General features: G+C 37.5%; 1 protein-coding gene across 11 annotated transcripts in view; it reads left to right on the forward strand.

The window, feature by feature from the left end:
- Window positions 1–25,120, forward strand: part of BCAS3 (BCAS3 microtubule associated cell migration factor) — a 362,757-nt gene that overhangs the window by 61,424 nt on the left and 276,213 nt on the right. For all 11 annotated transcript variants that reach the window (XM_086762785.1, XM_086762786.1, XM_086762787.1 and 8 more), the window contains 4 exons: window positions 5,543–5,619; window positions 7,396–7,479; window positions 13,796–13,966; window positions 23,619–23,712. In XM_086762785.1, coding sequence (XP_086618911.1) covers window positions 5,543–5,619; window positions 7,396–7,479; window positions 13,796–13,966; window positions 23,619–23,712 — 426 coding nt within the window. The remainder of the gene's footprint in view (window positions 1–5,542; window positions 5,620–7,395; window positions 7,480–13,795; window positions 13,967–23,618; window positions 23,713–25,120) is intronic.

Below are 25,120 nucleotides of genomic sequence, written 5' to 3' on the forward strand. Positions count from 1 at the left end.
CCTGACTACAAAAATAGATGTTGAGAATAATAGTTCTTACAGTACTTTGTGAAATTAAAAAGTGATGGGTAGTATCTTAAGAAAAGCATGTTGGGATGTGTTTGAAGAAAATGTTCAGGATGCTTCTGATTTGGCTTTTTCATTCCCTTAGCTTTGTTCGTTCACACAGTAATTTTCAAGAGTTTACCGCACGTCACTGTACGGTACAATTTAGTGAGGTCTGAGAAGCAGACACAGCTGTACTCCGGGTAAGGAGCCGTACTCAGTTATGAGTACGTTGTTATGTAAACTGAAAATAAGTTCTGACTTAGCTCAGACAAGTTCTTACTGTTACCATCAGATTTTTCTAGAGAGAAACGTTGCCTTCTAGTGCATAATCAGGCCCTGAGACTTTGCCACAATAAGATCACCTTTAGCTGTTCATCAATGGAGCCGTGCAGGCTGTGGAGGATGTTTCTGAAGAAGGACCAAGTGAAAAAATTACAGCCTTGACTATGATAGTGCTCACCTCTTGGGGAAAAGTGTTGTTAAAATACCAGTCCTCCACCTGCATTGCATATTTCTTTTAAAAAAGGTCATGTTAGTGTGCATTTTATTTGCTATATATGCCAAGTGCCTTGGAGCACGTACGTCATCCACGCTTCACGAATGAGAAGGGCGCACGTACAGAGCTCCTCCAGAGATACTGATGGGACTTGTACCACCGTCATGGGTAACAGATGCACGGCTCTGGTCCTCCTGAAGAACTGAGCTGTTGAAAGCTTAGATGCCTACAGACTTTTAATTGCCTGTGGGATTCCAGAGATTGCATGCTTGGATATGAAGTAGCAAGCTGCCAAGTTTTTATGGATATTGGGAATCCCTGCAGTGTTTAGTCCCCAACTCTCCATCCCATACTGGGCTTTTGGGTTTATATATGTACTTGTATATATATACGCATCTTTATTTTAAGCTTTTTTTCTCGTGAAAAAGCTGTGGAGCTTGATGAAGAGCTGCTCCAATATAAATGGTTCAAGTTTTCATAGTGGCATGTTTTGTGATTTATTGGCTTAATCTCTGTTATAGCTGACATGACTTTTAATGGCCTGTTTCTCTTAACGGTATTTTCCCAATGTGCTATTTGTTTAAAAGCTAAGTGGGAGGAGAGGAATGTGTTACTTCTCTCTTCTTGGCTGCTGTCTGTGTGTTCACACTGCCATTACTGAAGCTAGAGGATGAGCTTTTTAAAAACAATTTAATAAAAGGACCGGAGCCGTAGTTTTCTGTAGGAGCATAGATCAATGCAAAGATCCAGAGTCAGAAGTGCATATTTGTGTGAGTTTTCAGAATGTGAAGAGGAGGTGATTTTATTTCTTTATTATTTATTTTTTTTTATTATGGACATATGGATATGAATCTCCAAAGGGTGGTAGAGATTTTCATTAAAGTAATTGAAAAATAATGTACAATAAACATGCCTTCTCTTTGCTCCCTCATCAAGCAAACATTTGAATAGCTCTTTGGAGAACTTTAAGTAACTTCTAGGATTCCTGTATTCCCAGTAAAACCAAATATAGAAAGTCAGCAGAACAACAAGTAAGTTAAAACCATCTTTGAATCCAAATAATCACAAACTGTATGTTTATTTCAGATTATAATTTTGTGACTCAGTTATTTAAAAAAAAAAAGATGAGAAGAAAGAAAGAAATTGTAATGCTGAAGAGTTTACCTATGGTATCATTGTGGTGTAGGTTACACTTGCATCTCGGAAATGGGAAAGCCAAGGCAGAGTATGAGGTACCAAGGTGCTGCCCGTGAAATCCGTGGCTGTTGGCCAAGTTCCTGTTCGGAGGGAGCCTGGAGCTCGTTTCTTATTCATCAGTGTGGCCTAGGCCAGCACTGGTTGGAGTTTTTGGGTGTAGGGACTTAATCAAGTTAGCAGAAAAACTTGCAATTTGCTTCAGGTTTTCAAAATAGTGTTTTTCTACTTTTGCCTTTTCATGGCTTTGAAGTAGTGCATTTCCCCTGTGTGTCATTATAAAGCAAGAGGGAGAGAGTAACTGTGTACATAAAAACTTTTAAAGTAGTTTCCGATAGATTTTCACCTATATTTTTGTAGGTGATAGTCCCAGTACAGCTTATTCTAAGATCAGATGTTTTTTAGTACTTGCTTGATTGGCTGGACTTTTGGAAGGACTTTCCCCGAGTGATCTTTTCTTGGATGACCTCTCCATACTGTCATTAAAACTTGGAAACTTTGGTCTTCTTGACAGTTAGTTCTGCTTTCTCATTATGTTCAGTCCTGTTGTAAACACACTAAAGTTGCTGCTGTTGTTGCTTAGAATGGATTTTTCCTCAGTTGTTTTGAAGTTTAGTAGAAATTGAGGTTAATCTTTAAGAGAGTTAGGCTGGTAACGATTGGATGGCCGAACTTGATGGGTCACGCTGTGTCTGTCTTTTCATTTGCCTGGTAGATGATGTTCTGCTGACTCCAGCTGTTTTTTTTGGAAAGCAGAAAAACAATTTGCTTTTCCTTCCCATGAAGTATAACCCTTTGTTTATCTTTGTACTGCTGCAAGTTTCCAAAATGCAGAGACTTGCAAAGAAAAGAAAGGGAGGAAATAGCTCTTTTTTTACGCTGTTTTTCGTATTGGAGAGTAGAGTTTAGTCCCGAGTTGAATTGTTGACCTCTCTGGAGGTTATTATTAGCATTGGCAGATTGGTGTGTAGAGCTGCGTCTGACTGAGGACGGTTCACGCAACAGACTACGGTTTGCTGAAGATAGCTGCAGTTTTTCGAAGATAACTTCTAAATTATTTGATTAATTTTTTATTTGAACAATAATACTCTTTGCAGTTCTTCATTTACATCAATTCACTGAAGTAATTGGGAACAGCTCCCTTTTCCAAGCAAGACATTTCCTTTTGTTAGGAGTTGTTGAATTGCGTGGGTTTTTGCGTCTGTTGGCTGATACTCCTTGTGTTTGCTGCTGCAAGGGTGTTAGGAGATCATTGCAGAGTTTGGGAAATGCAAGTGACTGATTCTGAAATCAATATAGATTTATACGATGAAGACTATCACCAGACAGCTTTCAATGATATATTTTATACATAAAAGGGAAGAAAAATAAATAAAACTTGGGGGACTTGAATGTCTTTACTGACCCAGATAAGAATTGCTGAAGCAGAAGCCGGCATTAAAACCTTACTGGTCCTGATCTATAATGTCATCGGAAGAGCACGGTTGTATTTACAACCTTTTTTTTGCTTGCTTTGTTCCTTAAGAGGCTCTGGCTACCCACATTTTATGCACTTCTGGAATGCAATAACAATTGTGGCATCATCTCTTCAGAACTCGTTTTCCTTCCTGAGATCAAGGCAGCGATAAGGCCTTACAAAATACTCGCTTGGTTTTGCTTTCCTGGCCCGAGATGGATTTAATTGAATGAATTGCCGCTTTTCTCTTTCCATTGCTTTATGACCTCTGAAACAGCTTGCTATGATCTCTTGAATTTTGCAATACCCTCACTGCTCTGCTCTAAAAAGTGAAATAAGGAGCTGTTTATCTTAGTGTGAACAGTACAGCAGCTGTTTCTGCGCGTGCCCAACAAAGTGCCATTAAACGCGTCCTTAAATGTTTTCAAATGTCAGTTTAAACTCACACTGATGTGCTATAATTAACACCTTCCCACACACCTTTTTCATCACTTTTGCAGGCATTGAAAATAATGCCACTTAACTCCGAAGTCTGTCCTTACTAAATGTTCTGGACAGTTTTGGGGCCTGTATGAAAAGATATTTGTAAAAAGAAGGCGGAGAACAGGTTTGGTTTTTCTTACTGGTTGGCAGATCAGGATCCAGAGAAGATAGAAACAGAAGCTTAGCTAGCTGTATGTTTGGTTGTTTGGGGTTTTTTTGTTTTGTTTTGTTTCTCAGAATTCAGTGCCGGATTTTGTGCGATGCGTTGCAGTTGTTGGTTTTACGTTGTTCTGAAGAGCTGTTTTCCTGGTCTCAGTGCTCCTTCTGCCTGTGGTACAGGATCAGCGCACCAGGGCTCCGCTAAATGAGACACACATGTCTAGAAGTTCTTAAACGTTTTGTTTCCTGGCCAACCAGTGAGAGAATATGAATTACTGAATTGTCTATATTAGCCTAAGAACTGATGAAAACGGAGATTAACCATTTGCTTGATGGTCCTCTCCTTCCCCCATCTCCCCCCACCCCGCCTTACGCAATATTTCTTTCCCATATACATGTTTTAGTGTGCCAGAACGGATTTAGATCGAGTAAGTGGCGTTGTGCACGAGACTGACGGCCCTACTTTACCAGCTTAAGTTTGAACACTCAAGCTTAAATCTTAAAGCTTAAAGCCCTGATCAGTAAACAGTTTTGCGTTTTCATCCCTGTGACTTCAGTGTCTGAATTTTCAGACTCTTGACAAAGGGTCCCGCTGAAACTGGCCTGCTGGGACCCCGCAGCACGGGCCTTCACGGTGTCAGGGCTGGGACAGTGAAGCTCAGCCTCATCCGTAGGATTTGAGCGCTGAATGCAGCCCAGGGTTACACGCTGCTGTAGAAAGAGCAGCCGTCCGCCCAAGAGAGCTTCATCTAAAATGAGGAAGAACAAAGGAGGGGAAACAGGACAGTAATAGCAATTAGGATGAGGGTCACCATGCTACTTTTAATTAATCTTTTAATTTATATTGAAACATTATCTAATTGTTTACAATAACTTAACTACTAAAATTTAAAATACAGAATTTTAAAGTGTTATATTAATGGTTGTTTTTGAGGCAATTTTTTTTTGTTTTATTTTGTTTATTAACTCACGTTTTGTGTATTAAATCGCATTTAACATGGGCCTGATTAATTTTAAGTTTTGCCATGTTTTTGTTCGCAGCTATTTCCAGTGGCTTTCTATTATAGGTATTTTTTCCCTTTTAATCCTCTGGAATAGTTTGGTATTTTATGTTCATCTTTATGCATGTTTATATATATTTTTAATGATAAAATAAAGGTAATGAAAAGCAAGTGAATAATGGAAACTTTGCCACTGATTTTTAAGGAATTACAAGTTCTCTCTCTGTATAAAGTTAAACGTGTACAAAACTATTTTGAGAGGCTAAGGGCTTGTATATGGAATTATTAAAAACCCAAACAAAAGCACAATGCGCCCTTTCATACCGCAAATTTCTAGAAGAGCTTGAAGCGAACTGAAACTGTTGATCAATAAAAAGATGTCAATCAAGTGAAATTAATTAAAATTTGAAGATACAGAACCAGTCCAGTCAAACTTTTAAATATCCCACTTACTCCACTGTATCAAAATGGCATTAAAAAATGCAAACATAGGGAGAAATGAGTATTTACCACATAATTAACTGTTCAAAATAGCTCATCTAACCACAGTCTTATCTTTAGGAACAAAAATGCAAGCATTTACTGACTGATATTAGCAACTGAAAGGTTTTTGTTTAGACTGTTTGTTTTCTTGGCAAGAAATAAAATTCTTTGTAAGAAGTCTTTGTAAGATATTTCTTAATGTTGCCTTTTAAAACTTTTCAGGCTGCTATCCTTGTCCAGGCCCAAACATGAATCCTATTGCTCTTGGAAGCCGTTGGCTTGCTTATGCAGAAAATAAGGTAAGGAAAGGTTTAATTTCAGAAAATACTCTTCTTTGTTTGTAGATTTCATTCTAGCTTTTGTATACATAGGGGGAAAAAGCCAAGAAAAAGTCCCTATAAAAAAACTATATGAAAAAGGTGAACTGTAAGAGGACTTGCATAATGATGACAGACCTAATCTAGGACCCACCCTGGTTGTGCTCTGGCGTTCATATATCTTATTTTCACTCTGCACATTTGATTTAAGCTCATGAACTTAAGCGACATAAATATGTAAGTAGTGTAGGCAGAGAAGAATGTATTTTCAGTGAGGTCATTCAATAATCAACTCATTTTGCGTTTTAAAAGTTTAAAGCACTTAATTATTGACACTTCTGAAAGGCAAATGAGGATTCCTAAATTCTATTTGGGTAAACTGAGTCTGGACAGACCCAGGAAGTTTGTATGAAACAACACAGTAATGAACTTTGTAAATTAGAAAATAGCGTTGAAATGATGACTTTTTAACACTGCTGAAATTGTTAGGCTTCAAGAAAAGAAAATAAAAGGTAAAATTAGTTTTTCTTATTTCTAGAGGCAAAGGAAGATAATAGATCCCGAGGAAAACAATTATTGTTGTTCTTACCCAGTCCTAGACCAGAGAAATGATTGCGTATTTAAAGCTTGAAGTGTTTGAAAACTTTAAATTCAACTTCTAATGCCTTATTTTTATTTCAAAACAGATGTTTTTTCTCCCATCCACCTGTGACTGGAATAGCTGTTTCTAGAGCTGAACCAGAAATTATCAGGGAGGCAGGCTTTAGAAATGTATCTGTTATACCTCTTTTCAAGCACAACTGATTTCTCTACAGATTCAGGCCTGCCTTTTCTTTAATACTACGCCTATGTGGTTTTGTAAAACTTAACCAGTGAGCCTGGGATTTAAAAAGTACTGCTGCCAAAAATATAAGCCACTGATCTGCAAAAGAATTATATCACAGAAGGATTTTAAATGGCTTGTGTGTTCCCAGGTATATTAACTGTGGACTTCCCCTTTCTCCCTAGTTTAACTGTTTTGGTTTTTTTTTTGATACTTAAGTATAAGCAGGAAAGGAAAGCCTGTAGAAACAAATATATCTTAGTGATTTTTAATTTTCTTTTAGCTGAAACAGTGAAACAGGCAACATGTTCTGTGTACAAGCAACACATACCTATATTTTTTTTGCCACTTTATTTAGTCAGAAGCACAGATTGTATTGTTAGTTAGGGTTCAAAGGCAAAAACTGCTTTTGTAGGTTGATGGCAGGTAGAAGAATTTTGTTTTGATTTATTAATTTTGAAGGAAGGCAATATAGAGTAAACCCCATGTACATTCCTTTAATCTATTAAATGTAAAGTTTAAAGTAGCTCTTTTCCTTTGTCATTTCTTTGTTTGCTAGTCATAAAAGGAGGGGAAAGCCACACTCAGATTCTTAGAATGTCAGATATTTAATGTTACATATACATGGCTAAAGCTTTTGATTATATTTATTTAAATTTATTTGTGGTATTGCTGCCAGACCAAAAATCCCACCATTTCAAAGTTTATGAATTCTTAGTGACTACTCATCTTGTAATTGAAAACTGGAGTTGAGTACGCGACAGTCTGGGTGGCACCCAGAAGATTATAAAAAGGGGTTAAGTGTCTCAGCAGGGCTTTTTGCTATTTGTAGGAAAAAACACACCACTGTACATGATAAATAAGAGCCATGGTAATGGGTTATGGGTTTGTATAGTTTAATAGTAGTTACTTGGTTGCTGTCTCTCTCCTTGTAGCTGATCCGATGCCATCAATCCCGTGGTGGAGCCTGTGGAGACAACATTCAGTCTTACACTGCCACAGTCATTAGCGCTGCCAAAGTGAGTACATCATCTGCTGCTGGGAGAGGTTATCGTGTTAAATAATTATTAGGCTTCCCTGCTGAATTGTACCGTGTGTCATGGCCCCCCCATTCACAAAAGAGAACACAGTAAGAAACATGCTAGCATTAGCACCATGCGTATGGTCCTGACCCTGCAGATCTCTCAGTAGCCAAAGTATTCCTGTCCTTCTGAACTGATTTGTAAAAATTTTATGTATTACAAACAGCTATTCATATTAGTGAACCCCGTTGTAGGAGAATCATGGTAAAATGAATTGTATAATCACTGTTCATACTATTACAAGTTTACTCTATTAGAAATCTGCATTGTGAATTATTAGTCTTTTAGCATTGTGAAAACTGACTTTACAAGTGCTCGGTGCTTTTTGGACTCAATCACACTAGCGTTATATGTTTTAATCTCTCTGAAGGATGACGGCACAGTACTGGAGATAATTAATTAGCTGGCAGCTTTCTTTGAAGGTTAGAGTTTATTAATGAGTGTTTACATATAGATTCCATTGCCTAGTTTTCATAGTTCAGATGATACTGTAACATCCCTGTGTTTTCAGAAAAATGTCTGGGGTTTCATAGTATCAAAAGAAGACTGTGGCTTGGAAAAATCTTAACTGAGCCAAGGATTATGCGGAACTGTTGCTTTACTATTCCCCCTCCACCTTGCTCCTTTCCTTGAGGACTTGCCTGCAGCATTTTGAGAAATAATTTGCTTTTCACACACACACAGACACACACAAAAAGTGAGTTTTTGGCATTGTCTGTCAGACTTCGTGCTGATTACAAGCTTTCATTGTAACCACTAGCCTTTTCATTTCTGATATGCACAACAAAACAAATCTAATAATAGGAGTTAAATGACAGCACAGAGAAGAAAGCTTAGCGTCACTGAAGAAAACAACAGTTACAAGAACCCACAAAGAGAGAAACAAGGCATGCCATCTCATGTAAAAACAAAACATAAAAACAAACATATTCCATCAGCATGACTTTGGACACAATCTCACTATGGCTGGAGGAGGAGAAAAATCAATTTTTTACATTGTTGAGGAGAACTTGAATTGCTGTTCTTCTGAAGACATCTGAAATTTGTTGTAACTCTGCATGCTTTCACCATCAGCAAAAATATAAAGAAGGGGGGAAATTCTCCCCATACTCCTTCAATCTCAGCATCATTAACATGTTTTTTACTGCACAGATAAGTCTGAAAAGGCAACTGGCTTAGCATGATCAGCCACAGTTACGATCAGATGCGGTAAAACCTTACAAACAGATCACTGTACTGCCAAAGCCAAGCCTAGGCATGACTGAAAAAGAACAGGCCAAAGCTTTCTAAACCATATAATAGTTATTAAAGCATTCCAGTAGGCATCGAAGACAAAGCACTATTCTGTTTAATTTTTTTCAATATTTAAAAAGAGGATATCTCTTGCGGCCCTTACCCACAAAGGCTGTGGATAAAGCCAGTAAGGACCAAGCTGATGGCCTTACCTCCTGCGTAGTGCTAGCCAAGGATCATCATCCAAAAATTCCCACATTAAGCTGAATGTATGTAAACACTGAAGTAGAGATGTTGCATCACGTGAATAGCTACTAAAGATAAAGTCTGTTTATAATCACAGGAAATAAAAGATTGTTAGCCTCTGTACAGAGATAAAGTAGTAGTGACAGTTAGGAAAACGGGTAAGCATAAGGGCACGGTCTCTGTACTCCTTTGTACTTTGCCTGGCACATTGCTTTTGCTCTCGGCTGGCTGTTAGATGTTACTGTGATAGATGAGATTAATATAGTTTTAAATATTTGCATAAACCTGAATGTATCTCAGGCTTACTGTATTAATTTGTTATTCATGTCTGAGTGAGCAACACTAAATCTGAAATATTTAATTTATTACCGATTTCACTGAATCTTGGCTTACTACCTAGCAAGTTTTCATCTCTCGTAACGGAAATGCTGACTTTCTTGTTGGCAAATATGTACTCAAATATCTGTTGCTCTTTGTCCATCTCATTACTTCACCATAAACTTTCCTCCTTGGTTAAGTAAGTCTTCATTTATAAACCTCTACTGCTGTTATATCTTATCGGTCTGCAATGGTTTGTAATTCATTTCCTTTGACCAGCAGAGGTATTAGCTTTTTTGAAAGTGGATGTCCTGTTTTGTTCCCTGCACTGCTGCTTTTTGGTTCAGAAGTGGTTCCATAAAAGTTCTTGTTTTGTCAGATTATCTCGGGTTACAGCCTCTGCGTGCCAGTTTCTTATTGGAGGAAATGAAAGCACCGTCATATAAAGGAGAATAAAGCTGGGAGCTAAGGGATATTTCAGCAGGGTCACTTCTGAGAATTACCTTTCAGGTCATCTGAAGGAGGTCTCGCTGGCAGTACAGAATATTTACTTCAATGGTATTCCCTTTGAGAAATGTTTCGGAATGTCCTGGAGGTGAACATTGGATTTGTCCTTGGTTTAATGGACTGCTGTGGACTATGCTTGATGCAGCAAATAAATTTCCTCCTTAATCAAATAACTCGGGAGTCAGAAGCTCCCCTGTTAACGGAGAATACCGAGGTCAAAACCGTGGTCATGTGGGAGTGCCTTGCTTACTGGTGCCAAGGCTCTTGTTATTTTGGTAACATTATGGAGAATTCTTTACGTCATCTTCCCATTTGATTTTATAATTCCTAGAAGGATTTTATTTTGAACATTGTACTTCTTCCTGTTTCTCCTTAGATGTGTCTTGCAAGGACATTGCTTTGTGTTGTTGCTGAAAAAACACACATGCATTTTTTTCCTAGCTCAGACTCTTGTTTTCCTTTCCTCACATTTGTTTGGTGGCTTTCTGTCTGTTCATATTCTAAAAAGCTCTGATAATTTCTGTAATTTGACCAAGCAGAAAGTTTCTGGAAATAGAAAATGTGTTGAGATTTAAGTTTAGGTTAATGTTTAGCAAAGATAAAATTTGATGCATTGGGAAAAATGAAAATGTTATTTCTTATAGCATAAGGCATCTTTTCATTCCAGCTGAACAAACATGGTAGAATGGATGTAGAATATCTTCCAGAATAAACGGCATTATTACTTAACAGTATTAGTGATGGGAGAATATTCAGGTGCTTGGTTTGAGATAAGCATCCAAACGTGAACTTGCTTGTTGTAATTATCTGTATTTATCTATTTTGGAGGCAGCAAGGAAGGGGAATTATGGGACATTCTTGTGTCTCCATGCTTGTTTTTTTTTTCCTGTGTCTTGTTGAAGAGAGGTTTGGTCCCACCATGTCCTCCGGTGAGTCACGTTTCAGGTAGCTCTGTTAGTGGTGCTCACACGGGCCGTCCCCGTGCTAACAGGCAGACTTGCCGTGCTCTCCAAGGTGGATTTCCTCATAGGTTTTCTTTCCTTTCCTACCTCTTTTTCAGAGTATGGGCAAGAGCAGGAGAGGGAAACATCTTTGCGAAACATGAACATTTCAACAAACATTTAGTTTGAGCTTGAATCTGTAATTGATTGTATGTTCATTTTGTTCAAGCTAACTGTGAGGCTTTCATATTGTTGATTACCAAGGCATGTATTTTTGATACCTCTTTCTGTTTTCTATAGATTTTTCATTTGTAAACAAATAAATCATGTAAAATGTATTTATTTTGAGAAACAGGAACAATACATTGTTTTGTCCCTAGAAGAATATAAGAACTTTGTTGGATCAAAACAGCCTAACAGGCACTGAATGATGCATTTTAATTTTCTTGGCTAATTAAAGTTGTACTTATTTTTCAATTAAATGAGGTATGAGTGCATACATTTGTTTTAATTAAATGTATGTGTTTCTTTAGATTTGATTGGAACAGTCTTATTTTTAAGTAGGTAGGGTACGCATAAGCATACAAATAATTTGTGTGTTTGCACAGTGTGCATCATTGCTTACAAAAGGAACTGGATCAAGTGTTTTAATTTTATTTATAAGAAAATTGCACTGCGTACGCACTGGCAGTTCCCATCAATGACAAAAGAACGAGGACAGTGCAAACTTTAACCTATTGCATTTAAAACGTATTTGGTCTGTCAAATGTCTAGCATCAAATTATAAACCAAGTTCTTCTCACCTCATAACTTCCTTAGTTGATTCTTTCTCCATATCTTTTAATCCTGCAATGGTAGAGTGATTTAGCAAAGGCTGCATCTGTTTTCTCTTGTTACCTGATAACTTCTTAATGAGTCCCAACAGCTTATGTGAGAGCAAGGTCATTAGCTCTAATGGATGGAGGGGACAGCTGATACGGCATGGGAAAGGTTAAAGATTACCAGAGAAGTTTTCGCAAATATACACATAGCACAACGGAGTAAGTGCCGTAATGGTTTTGCGCTGATATTTCTGAGCTAATGGCCTCGGCCGCGTCTTTGTACACCTATTACTTCTCGGTAGTCCTCCAGTCCCAGTCTTCTCTAGCATGTAATGGTAATTCATTTGGCTAGATAAGCATGGTAATTTTTTTTCTAGAGAGCTATAAATTTGTACTTGGCACTTTGTCATGCGATTTCTGTAGGTGTAATATTAAAGATACTTTCTAAACTAGGTCAGTTATAATTCTTGGTCTTTTAACTTGCGCCGGTATTTTACCATATAGCACTTCTATACTGATTTTTCTTTACTGCTATATAAACTACCAGTGCATTTTATAGGATTTTAACTGTTGGCCAGAAAACTGCCTTGTCAGTTTTTGTAGGGAAAGTGTCTGTTGACATGCATTCTTGTGGTGGCACTGGGTCTATTTTAGATCTGTTCCTGGGATGCCATTATCTGCTTTACGTTACGTTTTTCAGTCTTCTGAATTTGCCACTCTTAAAATTAGCTTTCTTCTCATTTGTCGTATCTGAGTATAGAAAGAAATAATAAGAAACAAATGGCAGGATGTTACTGAAGACGTTAAACCCCACAGACATGGCGGTGCTAAGGGCCTGGCTGGGTTGGAAGCGGTGGTATCTCCATTAGCATTAATGGGGTGAGTGCATCAGCTGAGGCATCTCAGAGGTTAATCGGGCTTCCTGGCTGGAGGCTGCCGTCAATACCGTGTGGCGCCTGATTCTGTTGGCCCTTCAGAGGTTTTCCTGACAACACACTAACAGACTTTGTGTAAGTCATTTCCTATGAATTATTAAAACAAACGTTTGGCTGCTAATTGATGAACACTAATGTGTTTTCTAATCACTGCAGTTTGAGATTTTAGCACTAAACAAAGCAGTTGCAATTGATTTGTGGCTGCTTCTTGGTTTCAGCCTGTGATCTCTACCTTTTTTTTTTTTTTCTCCTTTTCAATTTAGCAGGCAACTTAGCTTGTCTTTTTAGTTAAGAATTGGCTTGTTATAGTGTTATTCTAGTCTGATCTCTTTTGCTATTTCTTATTTATATTGTGTAATAAATCTGCTCAATTCTTCGTAGGCAAATAAGGCACGGTCCTTGATTCAAGGAGAAAATATTTAAAGTTATAGTTTTAGTTGTTTTTCTTTAAACCTGCATCTCTCCTGCTGTGTATACTCTCCCTCTTTCTCCAAATAAAATAAAACATAAAAAGTCTTCAGCATCTTTAGTTGATAGTTGTCAAGTTGATACCATCGAGCTGGTGCAATGAATGTTTTCAAGCCCTCGTCTGGAAAACACGCGGACTGGGGAAAGTCGCATTATCTGTGGCGGGATATGCTTGTACTTTGCGCAGAGTTGTCCTTTCTAGTACCTTGAGGGTGACGTTTCTAATTTTGCTGAATTTGAGTCCAGTTTTAATGCTACAAAAGGCGTAATTGCTGAGCAGCAAATGAGTGTGCCTGTCAGAGGTGGAACTCCTTGTCTCTTGCACCTGTGCAGAAGACATAACCATTGCAGCATCAGCCATTAGGGGCTCTAAGTGTTTCTCTAGGTAGTAGTGCCCCCCCCAAAACACACACTTTGGCATAATTATTTGATTCTTCTAGCTGACCATGCACTTATCCTCGGAATAAGTAAAGAACAAAGTTAAAGAAAGAAGAAACTGTGACATTAAGACAACGTTAAAATATTTCTTTTTTCAAGCATGTTTTGGAAGCATTTAATTCCAAAATAAAGGCGAATACTTCAGATTGAACAGGATGCAAAATCTCTTCAAGATATTTCTGTTACATACAGCCTTTTGCAGCTCATGTATTACTTATAAAAACATTTGTTTTGCATATTTCTGGTGTGCACTATCAAGTTATATTAATTGTGTTGAGAAAAAAATTCAAGATGGATCCACAAAACAGCCCTAAACATTATTTATTGGTTCTCTTTCTTTTTATAGACGATAAAGACTGGACTTACAATGGTTGGGAAAGTAGTTACACAGCTGACAGGGACGCTGCCTTCAGGAGCAACTGAAGAAGAAATTTTAGCTCATAGCAACATTCGTCGGAGTCCTCTGGTGCCCGGAATCATCACTATCATTGACACAGAGACAGTTGCAGAAGGGCAGGTAATACAGTTTGCACAGAAGCACAATGTGCATTTGTTTTCCCAAAAATCTCAGGCAAATGTATTTTATGCTTTTGGAAATGAAAAATAGATGAGATTTTTGCTAGGTCAGAAACTTACAGACGCACGCAGCTGTGATAAAATCCTATTTGGGACTGAAAGTAAGCCAAAATATATATTGTCCTTAGAACGTATTTATGTGACACTTTGACAAGATCAAGTGTGAAGTGTCACATTTTGTCTCTCTAACACTTGTTCATAATTGACATTGATTTATGCTGATCAGTTGAAATGTATATGTAGTCTGATTATATTTATTAATATATAGTGTGACTGGAAAATGTGATTGTCTAGAAATACGGTAAATTGTTGAATTCCAGTTTTAAAAAGATGATCAGTGAAGTCGGATGTTAAGTATAAAAGCTTATAATTTTACATACATTTCGAAACTAAAATGCAATGAAGCATGGTGCTCTTTTGTTCTGTTTTATGAATAGTATACAGTACAGTGCGCCAAGCAAAATAGCTTGTTAAAACATCCATACTGTTATCACACAAACTTTAAGTTGATGTTTTGTACTGTCTTTATGACAGAGAAGATAGCTGTCTCTTGTTTGTTTCTATCAATCATTTTATTTTTAAGTGTCTGGTCCTGCCATCAGTGTTTATGCAGCATTCCTGTACACTTAATTATTCTGGAACAATTATTTTCCCAATATTAGACATATATTGAATTTTAAAAAGAAAAAAACCAATTTTTTTTCTTGTTTTTCTCTATCTTTATGATGCTTATTGCAGGTAAGTTAGTAAGGTATTAATGATAAATCAGTAGTCAAGTTACTTTCTTTTCTTACTTGAGAGGAAAATAAAATGTTTTACTTGAAAACAAACGAAAACCCCAGTATGCTATTTGAGCTGTGGTTGTTCCTGAGAATTAGCCAAGTAATGTTACGTTGAAAGGGGATTGGTCGTATAATGTTATAGGCCTGTTCTTGCAAAATTAAAAGAAATATAAAAAGAGGAGAATGGAAAAAATAATGTATTCTACTTAAGATCTTACAGAGTCAGGTCTTAAAATAAGTCTGTTGACTTCTGGGATTTGGTTTTGTTTCCTGGGAAAAAAAAAAATCTTTTGGCTCTTTGTATACTGCCAGGAAAAAAAAAAAAAAAAAGAGAACAATTTTGCATCATAAATTTCTCATGAAGCCCTGTTTAATGTGGTCATTATTTCTGATGGTCATTGTCTGCGCTTTGATTCTTCTGCATAGGCCAAGGGAAAAAAAATGATATATCTTAGGTTTTTAAGTCTTGTTGTGTATGATTTAGAGGTTTTATGAACTTGTCCTCTGACCTTAACAATAGTAGGGAGCTATCAAGCCTAAAGGGCACTATGGAAAAGTAGTTGTAAAAATGATAACGCTTGCCTTGTCCAAATACTGCTGCTGTAACATAAATAAGCCATCAGTTCTAGTAAAATAATTGTTGTCTTGAATCTCTAGGGAAGGAGGCTCTAAGTTAGACATCCTAATTGTATATCTTCCATTCATGTTTTTGTGATCTGAAGTTTTAAATTGCTATTAAATTAATAATTTATTTTCAGTGCTGAGACTTGCTTTCAGAATTAACATATTTTTTCCCAGGAAAAACAAAATAATCTTTCTTTTGTGTTGTTAGATTTTTCATGGCACACAAGACTTTTAAACAATCTTACTGAAATGTGCATCTAGCAATAAGACCATTGATTGAAAATAAATATACTTTGTACTTGATCTGCATAAAGAGTGTCAGCCAGCGCTGCCCCAGCAAAGAACCTTCTGATGTAAGGAGTGTCGCGTGTGCTCACCGTCCCCACTGAGGTCTTGTCCGTCACTCCAGCTCCATTTCCATTGCGGGGTGGAAACGTATGGTTTTGTGCACGCAGCCTCATTTGAACGTGGTAGATTCTGGTTTTTGGCACTTGCGTGAATTGACTTGTCCCAAGGAGCCTGGCAGGGATCCTGGGCTCGCGTGCTGGCAGAGGCAGGCGAGCCCGCAGGAAACGGCGTGCTAGGTTAGATGGCACGTGCTTGGACTAGCTGGATAGTCCTGGCTAGATTTTACAGCATAATCAAGTGAAGCTCCACTTCTAGAAAGCCTTTTAGCAAGTCTGACCTTTACACGATGTGAGTACACTGAGCTGAATGTGATTGCTCGCTCACTTCGGCATAAACTCACGGTTAAGCATCGTGCTGAGCTGAAATCTGTACGGCTGTTACAGCGACATAGATTCTTCTCCTATTCGTTTCTGAAATTATTTCACTCTTCTGTGGCAAATTGGTTTGCTGATAGTAGTCATCCAAACTGTGTTATTACAGACAGTTTGCCTGAAATAGAGGCGTGATTGAGCAGATTGACTAAAGCAGAGTCAGCCTCAGCTGTGTTACAGAGTAGGTGACTGCTGTACAGAAGTACAGCGAATGCCTTGCATACTTTAGTCTCCGTTTTCTTGATGCTGTGTGGCAGTGATTTTTCTAGTTCCTGGTTTATCATCCCAGTTTTCAGATTCCCGGTGGGAAATAAGAGGTCTGGGTGTGTACAGAGAAACACTTAGTGGCATTCCTGCTTCCTCCTGTGCTGAAGATGCCTGGTTTGGAATACTTCATTTCTGCTGGCAGGGGATGCTGCTGGAGGGCTGTGCCCATGGCAAGCATCGGTCTTCCTAAACTGACTGGGAAGCCACAAGAATTAGTAATGCCTACCAAGTGTTTTCTGGATTGAATTAACAGTTTGAAAGCCTTGCATCCCTTTCATCACTGATTTATCTAGCAGCTATGTAAATATACTTGTGTGTGCCTGCGTGGTTTGCAGAGGTTGTCAGCCTAATCATAAATGAGGGGAATTTCAGAAGCAGAAAGGAGTTATTTTCTTATCATCAGCAAACTCCTAATGTGAAAGAAATACCTCACCTCCTTCATGTCAATAAAGATTTCTATCTATCTGCATAGCCTAACTAAGATTTTGGGTGTTGTAATGAAATAAACCAATTTCCAAGTAATAAAATATGTCTTGAAAATAACATACAGGAAAAAAAAAAAAACCAAGGAAGAAATCTGTTTTAAAAAGAGAGAGAAAATGGAAGATGACGACAGTAAATCTAAGGCAAGCAAGCGTGTCATTTTGAAGGAGAAATAAGGACTTTTTCCAGTGGGGGAGCAGGGTTTGTTTGGTTTTTTTTTAATGTAAATGTATAGATAAAGGCTTGCAAAGTAATGGTGCATGTGCTTGTCCATTACTCTGTGCATGTGTACGAACATACAGATTAATTTGCCAGCAGGATGATTAAGGAACATGTTTTGGAGAGAAGCCAGAAGGACTAACTACAGCTTTAAGTTTTCACTAATTTTTTATTACATCTACCATTTCAGAGATATCCAATATAAAGAACGTGAGATGGAACTCGATGCATTTCATGAAATGTACTGTGCTACCATGGCAGAGGTGGAAATGCTAGCTAACCACTGAAAAATATACAATTAAAGACCAAAGAAAACTTCTAATGTAATTTTATAGGATTAAATCTGTAGGGAAAATATTTTTAATAACCCTTATGAGTGTAGATATCATAGTAAAATCTCATACGCAGCAGTTGTTTATATGATCACTCCTACTTTCAAAATTGGTGGCACTTTGAAGAAAATTTGAATTATGAAGTAATTAAGTAAATGCAAAGGAATGCAGAATTATTGAAGTTGGCTGTCATGATATATTTGTAATGGGAGTAAAAATAATTATCGAGATGCCCGAGTAACTTTGTGGTAAACCAAAATATGTTAACAAGGTTGTGTGCTTGTTTAAACTGCCTTCTAATGAAGTGTTAGCAAACTTTTCAGTTAGATGTAATGACTATTTATTTGAATCTGTTAATTAGTTGAAATGGATAAAGCTAAAGCTGTACAGATGTGCTCTTTTTCAGTAATTGGAATTAAATGCGCAAGACTTTAGTGGCTTGAGTTTTAAAGAAAAATTATTTTCTTTTGACCTTTGTTTCTGTATTCTTAATTAATTCATCAGCTAGGCCACCCACATGTAGTCTGCAATAATGACCTTTCTCAAAAGTCGCCAGTTTTGTGACTGAATGTAAATCTGTTAAACATCTAACATTTAGTTGACAGAGAAATATGCGGTCATTTAAAAATACAAAACTTGATTCTTAATGCTTTTGAGAGAGGGATGTGATTGATGAGATATCATTGTGTTTCTTTCACGGATCATCCAAAGCACATGAAAATATTTGAGGAAGTATTTTAAAAATAACTTATAAAAATAAGATAACATGTTGATCTTTTTGTGTTTTAAAATGTGATTGGTGCTTTTTTCTGTTCCCTATTAACTTTTTATTGCATTAAAGAGGAATTTTCAGAAAAAAAAAAAGAACTGCAGACTGCTGCAGTTTCAAAAGTTCATTTTCACTTGGTTTAGTTGATAACAATTGAACTAAATAAAGATGTTTATTAGGAGCAAGAATTGTTGTGAAGCTTTGGTCTGAAACAAAGAGAAGCTAAAAGAATAAAGTGTATTCAATAATAAAACTTTTAACTACATACATAATTCCACTGGTCATTAACACCAGTACTTTTATTTATAAGAACAGCTTTCCCAAAGGCTAATTTGATGTTCTAATGCTCATATATTTGGCATCCATTTTCTTCACTTTTTATATCTACGTGTATTACAGAAGAATTCTTTTAATATATAAATATAAAAACAGCAACAGGATTCCCTCAGAGCATAATACTGTCTGCCTTACTTTTATTAAAGGAGATCTGTTTTTTGTCAAGAAGACATTTTTGTCTCAGATAAATGGTTCAGGCTGAGCGCAAGGCTGTTTTGAGTTTATGCTGGATTCTATTAAAAGGAGTGCAGTAGTTAATGCCACAGATTTATCACTTTTAGCCCTTTTCCACTGATGTTTGACCTTAGCTATAAGTTGGGGGAGGCTAATTGGGGGGGTGGTATGGAGGGGCTTGGTTTTTGTGCATACATCTCAGGAACTGAAGCAAATGCTGCCCTCACGGCAGCTATTGAAACCAATGGAGATTGTAATAAGTACACATGCAGAGATCTCGTTATTATATAGTATTCATATAGATAAATATTGCCAAACCTATTAGTTTTTATGATGATGGGATTATTCTTCCTTAATTTTATTAAGAGTAGAACCTGCTTGATTAGATTTGTGTCCATTTTTATTTGTGTTACTTTCATGTTTTATTTAAAAACATGTCTCCACTGGGATAAGTGGTGTAATTTGCCTTTAAAGATTAAAATAATTGGCTTCTGTTCAGCAGTATGGAAAATACACCGAATGAAGAAAAATACGGCATAGGAGAAAAAAGCTTCAGCTTCAGCTATCTCATGCCCTCAAAGCAAACACTATTTTCTGGTAGTAAATGTAATGATCCCCTAGGTGTTCTGTCTGTTTCTCTTTTAGAATAAGATAAAGAGCACTCGATTCATCTTCAATCAGCTACAGTGCTCTGAACCTTAGTAGGGCTGGCTTGAGAGAGCTGCGGCCTCGGCTCCACGTGTCCAGCTATGGACTCTGCTGGCTGGGCAGCAGTTTGGAAAATCGAGTGGCAGGCCTGCAGATAGATACTGTTTGGGCATCAGAAATAGTCTACGTGCTGATTTGCAAGGCCATCTTGGTAGAAGAGCCCCTGTTTTTTTTTCTTGTCCCTTGTTTTTCTTAAAATTGTGTTTGTAATGGTGGGGCACTCTGCAAGGAAGACACTCGAGCATCCTTGTGAACCTCAGTGACTGCAGTTATAAGAGTAATGCTAAGATTTATCAACCTTCTTCAATGAAAGACTTTGTGAGGTCTTTTACTCCTAATAGTAGAGTGGTTAGAGGCTGCTACCTTGGAGAACGAAGTCTATTTGGGATGAAAAAAACTATAACCTCAGGATTCCTGTGGCCTTTGCATGCTGTGTCTGTTGGGAAGCTGAATGAGCGGCTTCCTTCGAGCTTTGTGACAGCACTTCCATGCGTTGCTAGGCAATTTGTGCCACTCTTTTGACTTCCAAGAAAAATTTCCAACTCTGCTCCTTTCAGTGGTAAGAAACCATAAACTGGCCGAAGGGAGCCAGTTGTACAATGTCAGTATTGACTTAGTGTGCCATTCAGTAGCCCACAGGTGTTGTTCTCTCCGCACCTTTGCAGATAGCATCTTCCACTTCAGCCTTTGTGAGAGGTAGTTTCTAAAATTTGTGAGGCCTGTGTGGCGGAGGCCTTGAATACTTCCTTAGTCCTGTACAGCTCCGGCCTTCATCCTTGTCTGCACAAAATCTCTGCTATTTGATCTATCCACATTTATATAAATGTTGTACTGAGGCAGATACATCCATTTAAAGATCTCTTGTACAGAAAATAATATATTCCACTCTGAAGTGCGTTCTATCGGCATGATTTTGTTTTGTATACAACGATGGAAATCGTACTATGATTTCAGAGCTGTGCAAGCTCTAAGTTGGCATGTGATCCAGGCTTTTGTCTCGTGACAGGTTTGGAAGGGGCATTTCCAAAGGGACTCTTCTTTGGTTGATGGTGTAGTTAAGCCACTGCTGTAATTCCTTTGGTTTTTCTCTTCCTTTGTAGTGTAGATATATATGTTTTCCCCAGCTGCGAAAGCGCAGGGCAAGGACATGACAAATCTTGCAGTGCAGCTTGAAGAGTTAACTAAAAGTTGGTAATGTTTTTAAAAAAGTATTTCCTTTATTGTTTGTTCCTCAAGGATTTAAAAATCAAGAACATTTTTTTCAAGTTGCTCTTACTTTGCACAAGCAAGTGTGTTTCCATGTGTGTGTTTCACAAGCGTTTCCGCTCTGTGCCCACAGTGGGCACGAGTGACAGTGGATGTCAAGAAAGGAGCTGGTGCAGCACCACTACAGCCTGAGCTTCAGGTTCTCCGCTATCTAAGGATTTCCAGACTTTTGAGTAATGAAGGTGATTTGTGGAGTTTTTTTTAAACATTTTTAATATGCAGGAGACTAACATATTCTAGTTTGAGTCTGAAAACTCAGCGTGAGCCAGGCTTGGTGGCAGGCGAGGGTTTTCAGGATGCAGAAGCTCACAGCGGCTTTTCTTTCTTGGTTGGGCATTGTGCTGATAAGTTCTTCTTCCTTGTATTTCTATCACAACGATGGACTTGTATAACAGTCAAAATAAGGGCTGGTTTGCTATGTCTGAAAATCAACTTTTACAGTGAAAAGTGAAGGTCTTGAAAAACTCCTTTTAGATTAAACACAAAGGGTGTTTTTCCAGGAGGATACTTACAAGCAGCAATTGGGAAAAAAAAAAGACATTTTAAAGCATGGAAACAGCATAGCATACAAATAATAGACTTGGGCTTTATTGTCCTCTCAGTTTTTGTCCTCACAATTTTTAATGTTGTGAAATTTTGCTTTGTCTCATATTTCCAGAAGAAAAATACGTTGCAAGGATGATAACATTGGTGCATGTATAATCAGTTTTAAAAAAAAAAAGCCATGCTGAATTAATCCAGTTTACAGTCTGTAGATCATGCATGTGAAACATGCTCTATAAATGTTTTCAGTAATGATTTAGATACTGTTGATACCTACACATTTCTAGATTAAATGCTCTTGTTTCACAGACTAGATTAAAAAAAAGTTCTATTTCTTTTATAAAGCTGGTTTATGATGTTACTTTATCATTATCATGTATCTTTAATTAGCGCAAAATGTTTAGGATAAGACCAAGTTACCTAGAAGTGGATGCTGTGAAAAGATGATGTATAGGAGTTATTCAGTGCAGTTTATATAGGCTGAGAAAAGAACACTGTTTCTTTGAAAAGCTCTTAGGAAGATCTCCAGACCCTTTGGTTAGTGGTTCTGGAATAAGCACGAAATGCTGACAACGGAAAGCAAAACCATAATTGTGCTTATGTGACAGTGCCAAGTAATTTGAACATTTAAAGTAAGTCAGGCGCAGGCCTCTTCATCCATATTACGTGACTTCTTTAAACATTTAAAGATGATTTCTCTTTTTGAAGCACAAAAATATCTTTAAATAATTCTGCTATCTGTTAGGAATAGGAAGTATTAAAAGCCTTTCAGATTATTTCAGAAGCAGCAGACAAATTATTCTAAACTTGAAATGGGAAATTTTGCGCTACCTTATTAAGAAGGTGGTTTTTGCTTACCACAGAAACCCTTTTATTAAGCCCTTTTCTGACGGATCTTTCTCATTGTTTTACTTAATTCAGTCTTTAACGTGATGTAACCAAGGAATAAAATACTTGTACAGCTCTTGCATACGTTTTGTTTGCACGTCTTTTGGTTCTCTTCTACAAATGTAAGCATATCTTTTCCTTTTCATACAGTTAGACATTGGTAATACTGTGTCCTTTGGAGGTCCTGTTGTGTGTCTTCACAGCCAGCTTTAGTTTTGACTGTCCCAGGTAGTTTTACAAACCTCAAATAGCCTTTTGTTTAAAAAACCAAAAGCTCATCCTTTCTCCATTTCTCCAGAAGATGTTCCACAACACAAATCTCAGTCCAGATGCTTCCTTTTCCTCTTAATTTCCCTCTGGTGTGAACTCTCTCGCCTACCTTTTAATTACTTTTTTTCTTCACAAGAAGGTATTTTACAACAGCATGATTTTTTTTAAGGAATTTTGGTTAACAACCTTTGTAATACTGTTATTTAAAGTCCATTGAGACAATTTCAAGATGGAGAAAATTCTTGGTAGCTGCATGTTTTGCAAAGCAGCTGCTTTCATACCCACTCCCAGTCCTTAGCATTGCTTGTGTCGTTTGGAATTCCAGGTACCATCACCGCTTACCAGCAGGATGCAAGCTGTGCTGTTCCTACCTGTGCAACTGGTGGAAAGCAAACCCGCTGTCTTGGAGTTTTTGGTCCATTTTTCCACTCATTTGCCATGTATACGTTGAATCCTTCCCAAAGAAAATACTGCTTTATGTAATGGTGAAATATTCCCTTTTCCTTGAAAAATCTCTATGCTACCCCTTGTTTTTCTTTCTGTTGTGTGGTTTTTGTTATTGCTTAGAGGAAATTTGTTTGTTGTTTATGGTTAAAGAACTGTGCGTGCTCTTCAGCGTAACTACGCCGATCCTCCTTACACCCGTCCAACTGCACGCCGCTGCTGAGTCTGGTGGAATGAGCGCTCCTGTCCACGGGAGAGCTCCTGTCACAGATTTATGAGTAATGGGCCCTCTGGGTTATAGACGGACAGAGAGGTCACCACCCTCGCTGCAGCCAGCGGCAATGGAAACCTGAAATGTAGCTTCCTGGTGCACGGCATACAGACTGCTTTTGTAAAAAGCTGCTGTGCAGCCATTAATACTTCCTGTAGCAAAACAGCAATGTTTTTGTATTTTGCCTTATTTAAATAGGATAAATAAATACAGAATCCAGGTATAAAGTGCATAATCCTTTCTAGTTGGTTATCTGGGCATGTCTCTTTATCTGAAAAGGTTACAGAAGATTGTTTGTGTTTAGTTCACGTGCAGTTACATTTCTAATTCATAGCACTGTGTATATCTTATAAAACAATTCCTGTATCAGTAAGCTAGTGTTTTCTTAGGTGTATTTCTATTTCCTAACCTGCCCTTGTCTCTATTAACATTATGCAGGTACTTGTCAGCGAGGACTCTGACAGCGATGGTATTGTGGCCCACTTCCCTGCACATGAGAAGCCTATTTGCTGCATGGCTTTTAACCCCAGCGGTAAGTTATTTTACTGTTTTAATGTGGTAGTTGTAAACGAGATGAAGACAGTAAAATATTGTAGGTCTGTGTTCCATTGCTTTGGAGGAATTGCATTGTGGTACGTGCAGGTACCTAGTCACTGCTGCTGGGACTTTTGACCTGCTCTCTTGAGTGCTGAATGTATCGTACACTGCTTAATTTGTCTTTTCTGGAAATTTCAAACTTAAGCAACTGTTACACTGTGGTATACATGAGAAGATTCAGTCTGCCACTTCAGATGTAGCAGAAGCACTAAGGAATTCTTTTCTGTTGGGTATCCTGCCAGCCAGGTATGCAGAGGATCAGCACATGTATTAAACTGTACTTCTCCATATGTATGAAAATAAAATGCATCATTTCTCTGGCATAGTTTTTAAAGTAACTTACGCTGCCGTTATGTGTTTTCCTGATGAAGTTTGCGATTCTACCCTCTCTCCTGAGTGAAGTCAACTATAACCTGAAAATACTTTTAAGAAACTCCTCAGAAGTACCTATTCCTCTCCTTCCTCTTATAAATGAGCAGTGACTGTGGGCAGCAGAGATAACTACAAATCTTGTCTGTTAATAAATCTTATTAATTTGACAATTAACGTGTTTGCTATTCTATCTATAGACAACAACAAAAAAAAAAGGGTTTGGTTGATTGCAGTGGCAGTCAGTGAAATGGCCAGCAAATCAACAGCTTCCATTTGCCTAAGTTAACGGTTTCTGAAATGTAGCAAATGTTATGAAGATCTTGAGGATGAAGTCACATTTCAAAGGATAAAATTAAATGTCTGTCATTTATGTTTTCACTTTTACTGACCAGTTGGTCTTATTCTGACTTCCCATCTGTTATGTCAGAACTCTTTAATAGTTGTGTGCAGTTCACAGCATTTTCGCTGGGAGTTTCTGACATAAACTGTATTCTCATCTGGCTGAATTTTCTTCTGATACTGAAGAGATTCCAGAATAGCAATACTTTTGCTTTGTATTCTGGGAGAAAGAGAGTACCTAGAGTTGAGCAGTGCTAATCAAGTGAAATAATTACAGCTGCTTAAATTAGAATGCTTTATAGATATTAATTAAATGCCTTCTTAAGACAATTGTGATTGTCTAAATTTAAGGGAAGCAATGTTTATGCAAAAGCAATTAACGTGTTATTTTTTAAATTGGAGGATATATTTGCATATTATTGGATTACTTCTGTTATAATCAAGTTCTTCTGGTTTGCTCAGGTACTAAAATTACAATCCTTTATATATGATGTAGCAGACTGTTACCTTAGACCTAATGTGCAGTAAGATACTTAATGGCAAACGCTTTTTCTAATTGCTGTTATTTCTGACTGATTGCAAATGATGTATGTTAGCAGATATTTGCAGGAGGGATGATTCACAGCAAGGTA

The sequence above is a fragment of the Chlamydotis macqueenii genome, chromosome 19 (assembly GCF_036417535.1).
Source record: "Chlamydotis macqueenii isolate bChlMac1 chromosome 19, bChlMac1.mat, whole genome shotgun sequence".
NCBI classification, from domain to species: Eukaryota; Metazoa; Chordata; class Aves; order Otidiformes; family Otididae; genus Chlamydotis; species Chlamydotis macqueenii.